The following is a 4897-nucleotide window of genomic DNA, read 5'->3' as shown; positions in this document are numbered from 1 at the left end:
AAAGAGAATTTCTATAAATTATTGTTGGGGACCCAAAAGGCCTCTTAACTGATGTTCTTGGAATGGAAGATAAGTTGTTGGAAAATTCATTTCTCTTGTTTATTAGGAAGACCTATTGCAAGGCTAAAAAAAGAGCCTTACATGTACCCCGAAAAGAAAAACAATAAAAGCTCATACACAAATGTTTTTATCAATGTGGTCAGGGTTTAGAATTATTCCAACTTATTACCTGGTAATTTTGAGTTCTAAGTTCAGTTATGTTAACTATTTGAATTTTTTTTTTATGATTCGTAATAATCATGTGAAAGTTGAATAAAATTCTCTTTCGTAAAAAACATTTATCATCACTTAAAAGATAGATGTAGATATGTGATGTATAAAATTAATATTTTCATGAATTTTAATTTAATTAATAATTTTAAATCTAATTCTTGATCAAGTAACTATATTAAATATTTAGAGTAAAAATTTTCTCGTCTATAATAATTTTATTTAATCCCAACCCAATTCTACCCATAAAAAAAAAATTATAGCATGATACAAAAGAAAACACATCACTTTATAAAGTAAAATGAATCATTCTATAATCTTTAAATATTTATTAAAAGCACTTATAAAGTAAAAGCACTAGTTCAATTTTGGGTGGTGGCTGGCCTAGCTAGCAGCCTTAACCAGCCGTCAGTCAATCGCTTGTGCTGAGAGAACGATGCTTGGCGGTTCTCAAGGGCCTACTAGTCTTCACCTTTCTATAGCAATCAATCGTGTCGTGTTCCAATTTCATATAATTTTTGTTGTGTTTATTTTTAATGAACACTTAGTAAGTAAGATGTTCCTTAAAAAAAAAGTAAGATAGATGTTATTGTGATTCGTTAAGTGATTAATATGATAAAATTAAATTAAGTTAAATTATTTAGATATTAATCAAGTTTGATGTTTAATAGAAATAATTTTAGATTTTATTTACTTAAGTTTTGAACTCCAAATTAATGAGAGTTGTTTTTTTTTCTAATAAATAAAAAAGTAAGATGTTTTTATTAGATTTTGTATATAATATTTATAAATAATTAAAATAAATAGAAAAATTTTATTTGATAAAGTTGTACAAAATTGACTAGAAGCTTTGTTTTGGTTTTAATCACATATTTTTTAAGAGAATTAATTTTATTTGAGTTTTGTAAACTTATTATGGACAACAATTTTTTTCCTAATATTTAACACATATATCAGTTAAACTAACATGTTTGGTGGTAAATGACATTATTTGAAAACTTAATCTTTGATATTATAAAAAATAAATTTAGCTTTTAATTTTGATAAGTATTGATTATTTGGTCCCGAAAATTGATAGCATTCATTTTCCATGTCTATCTAATCATCTCTGTCACATCCTTTTTTTTTTTCTTTCTTTCATGCTATTATATCATCGTTTTGGAGTATTATTTAACTCTTTCTCTTTTTCTTCTCTTTCTATTATTCTCTTTTTTTTCACCCATTAAATTAAATATTATTAAAAAAATTACAACGTCAGAAAAGGCATTCGTATCATTTTACACCTGCTCAATAAAAAAACGAGCATATTCATATAAATACTTCTACTACAGATTCAATCTTTCGTTCTCTGACAGTTCTTTCTCCAAACCCACCTTTCTATCTTTTCCATCAGAGCATTATTTGATACCCTCTCTGCAGCAACGCATTTTTCCTCATTCTCTTAAACACTTTCTCTTTTCTCCTTCGTTTGATCTGCATTAAAATTGCATAAATATATAAAAAATGAAGGTATGGCTCATTTCATACTTGCCAATTTTGGTTCTTCTTTATTTGTTTATTTCTTTTCTGAAAATGGATAATTTTCTCCTTTTAACTTTGACTCAGAACTTGAATTCATTGTTGATTCACCATGAACTTTATGCCTTCTACTTTTTTTCCTTTATTCTTTTCACATCCTCTGTTTTTGCTCATGATTCAAAGATCTGGGGTACCCTTAAATGAATTTTGACATTCCCTTCATCAGAATCCTTGTTTTGGATTTAATTTGGACATATGTGGCCATATGTGGGATGGTTTAGATCACCTGTTTTCCAATATATAATATGCTTTTGGTTGGTAGAAAATTTTTGGTTTCAAGTGTCTCACTTTTTTTTTCTTGTTCAGATATCGTATGTTATTCTGGAAATATTCTGTCACTGATTAAGGTTACATGAGATTTGTTAATTAGAATAGAATATGGTTTGAACAATTTCTAATTTTGCTTACAGAAGTTTGTACTCAAGTTAGATTTGCATGATGACAAGGATAAGCAGAAGGCCTTGAAAACAGTTTCAACTCTTTCAGGTACTAAATAATTTTTTTCTTTTTTATAATTTAGCCTTCAATTATCTTGAAAAATGAATTATTTAGAATCAGTCAAGAAGACAGTAGTAAAGGGCTGCACGTCTCTTATACCGCCGTCTTCAGTATTTTTGCCTTAGATACTTTAATATCTAAATTTTTTGGTTCTTCTCTGAATGTTCAAATCAAGGGAATGAAAGATAACAAAAAAAAATTGACACTAAGATCTCTATGCGTTCTTAAGTTTCTCATGTATATTTATTTATTCTAATTATTTAATATTATGGATAAATTTTTTAATATTTGGGGTATTCTGGAATAGAATGTTACCTTAAATCTTACCTGGAAAAACTAAGACGAGACGATCCACCCAATTTTCTCTCCCTTTAGGACAAAGCAAGCTTAACACGAAACATTAGTCTAAAATTACTTGATATTGAGTAATAACTAATAAGTTAAATTTATTTTCTATAGTTCAAACTGATCAACTTTGCTCCAATTTTAATCAAGACAAAGGTGTGTATACATGTCAACAAATTCTCCAAAGTTTATATATAAAAAATTGCAATTCCTTTTGATATTTGTGAGAGAATAGAACTTCTGATATACCAATACAAAAAGCAGTTATATATATACTTTCATTGAACAATTTACATTATAATTTGCATCTAATATGATTGACATGGATTAAACTCTTCAAGTTGTTTCCTGGCCAAGAGAGTTATTGTTTGATAATTTGTTTCCTATTGGATTGGCATCATTCACATATGAAGTTCTAGTTGATAATTTGTTCTAAGAAAAATATTTGTTCTGCTTGAGATTTTATCCTTTGAAAGAGAAAAAGTCCTAATAACAAGCTTGTGCAACATCTTAGGAATTGATGCCATCGCCATGGATATGAAAGAGAAGAAATTAACAGTGATTGGAACAGTTGATCCGGTAACTGTGGTGAGCAAATTGCGCAAAAACTGGAAGGCAGACATAGTAGCAGTTGGACCAGTGAAGGAGCCTGAGAAGAAAGAGGATCCCAAGAAAGTAGAGGCAAAGAAAGAGGGAGAAAAGAAAGAGGAGGGAAAGAAGGAAGAAGGGAAGAAAGAAGAGAAGAAAGAGGATGAGAAGAAGAAAGATCCACCCCCAGTCCCAGATCCTGTTTTGGAATGGGTCAAGGCTTATAGGGCATATAACCCCTACATGACCACACACTACTATGCTCCAAGCATGGAAGAGAATCCCAATGCCTGTGTCATTTGTTAAACCACAAAACTTTGATTTAGTTTTATGGGTATTTTTGGTGTTATTCTTCGATTAGAATTATAGTTCATCTTGATAATCTGCATGTAAACATTTATAATGTAGATTACCGTGACAGAACTTTACTTCTGATCGAATAACAATGTCAAAAGCATCTAAAGATATCTATGTAAGTTTTGTTCGGTGTTTAATAGTAAGTTGTCCAAACACAAGGGAAGGACATACTTTTTCAACATGGTAATGGATTCAATTCTTTCACTCCCATAAGAGCCATCAGCCAAAAGTATAGGAACTCCTTGTATATAATATGGTGATGTCTTGTTGAGTTATTATTGAGATATTTTCAATGTGTAGAGAAGAAGGAATAAATTTTTTGGGATGTAAGTTAATCATACTTTTATTCTGTAATATATAGTTGTTTTATGAATGCATGTATCATACTTTTATGCTTGTTTAAAATGTTTTTGAAATAAAATAAAAGGCTATTTTTTGTGGGGTTGGGTTGGGGAAGCTTCCCCAACTCCGGATCTATTGGCACATCCTCAACCACTCCAAACCATACAGAAAATGTCTTTGTTTTTGTTAGTCCGTAGCATTGTCATGTCTTTCTTCTTGTGTGGGACATGGTGGCTGAAAAGCATAGTACTCCATTATTGAGATTCTTTTTCATTTTTTAGAGCTTTGTCTTTCTCTGCATTTCATGTTACATATATAGGTCCAATTAATTTTCATATATCAGGTAGTTGATTGTTACATTGATCCGAATTAATCACCACATAAGACAGAAAATTGTTACCTTTGATGCACGACAATTGTGATGTAGAGTAGAGAAAAACCATAACAATTGTGGGGTTCGTTGGTGAAGCGTCATGATCGCTAGGTGCACTTATTAGAGATAAAATTAATTTAATTAGTTATAAATTAATTATTAGTTTAATTTATTATAATTTTAGTTAGTTATAATTTACTTAATATATTCATATAAAAATTGATTTACTCAAACATTATCCAAATTAATAGAATTTTTATTTTTTTTCTTTTTTATCTTTCTATCATGAATTTTAACATAGCATCAGAATAAGTGAAAATATTATTTTTTTTCTCTCCCTTTTTCTTTGCAACACAGAGCCTGTTACTCCCCCCGACGAAGCTTTCGGCAAATGGCGAATCTTGCATTCTGAGCTTCCGAGTCCATTAACTCACTGAGTCAAACAGCCGAGTCGAGATCGCTTAACATGTTGGACGGAATACTCGGCAGAGGCTTCACCGCGAAATGCAAATCGTTGATCAAATTGACGAACAGGCGAATCGATGT

The 4897-nt window shown here is 30.1% G+C and overlaps 1 protein-coding gene across 2 annotated transcripts; it reads left to right on the top strand.

Annotated features, from left to right (window-relative positions):
* Positions 1–1613: 1613 nt before the first annotated feature.
* On the top strand, positions 1614–4013 carry LOC100819572 (uncharacterized). 2 transcript variants are annotated; one of them, NM_001253331.2, is given in 3 exon segments: positions 1614–1779; positions 2259–2334; positions 3206–4013. In NM_001253331.2, coding segments are annotated over 3 exon segments (462 nt in total). In that variant the 5' UTR covers positions 1614–1773; the 3' UTR covers positions 3586–4013.
* Positions 4014–4897: the final 884 nt, after the last annotated feature.

Source organism: Glycine max, chromosome 16, assembly GCF_000004515.6.
Source record: "Glycine max cultivar Williams 82 chromosome 16, Glycine_max_v4.0, whole genome shotgun sequence".
NCBI classification, from domain to species: Eukaryota; Viridiplantae; Streptophyta; class Magnoliopsida; order Fabales; family Fabaceae; genus Glycine; species Glycine max.
Note: the sequence above shows the minus strand (reverse complement) of the source record. Positions and strands in the feature narration are given on the sequence as shown.

What these genes read in the sequence shown, in the direction of transcription:
- LOC100819572 (XM_014768442.3), top strand. An exon ending in AACAGTTTCAACTCTTTCAG is followed by an intron (nt 2,335 to 3,205) that starts GTACTAAATAAT and finishes GCAACATCTTAG; the next exon opens with GAATTGATGCCATCGCCATG.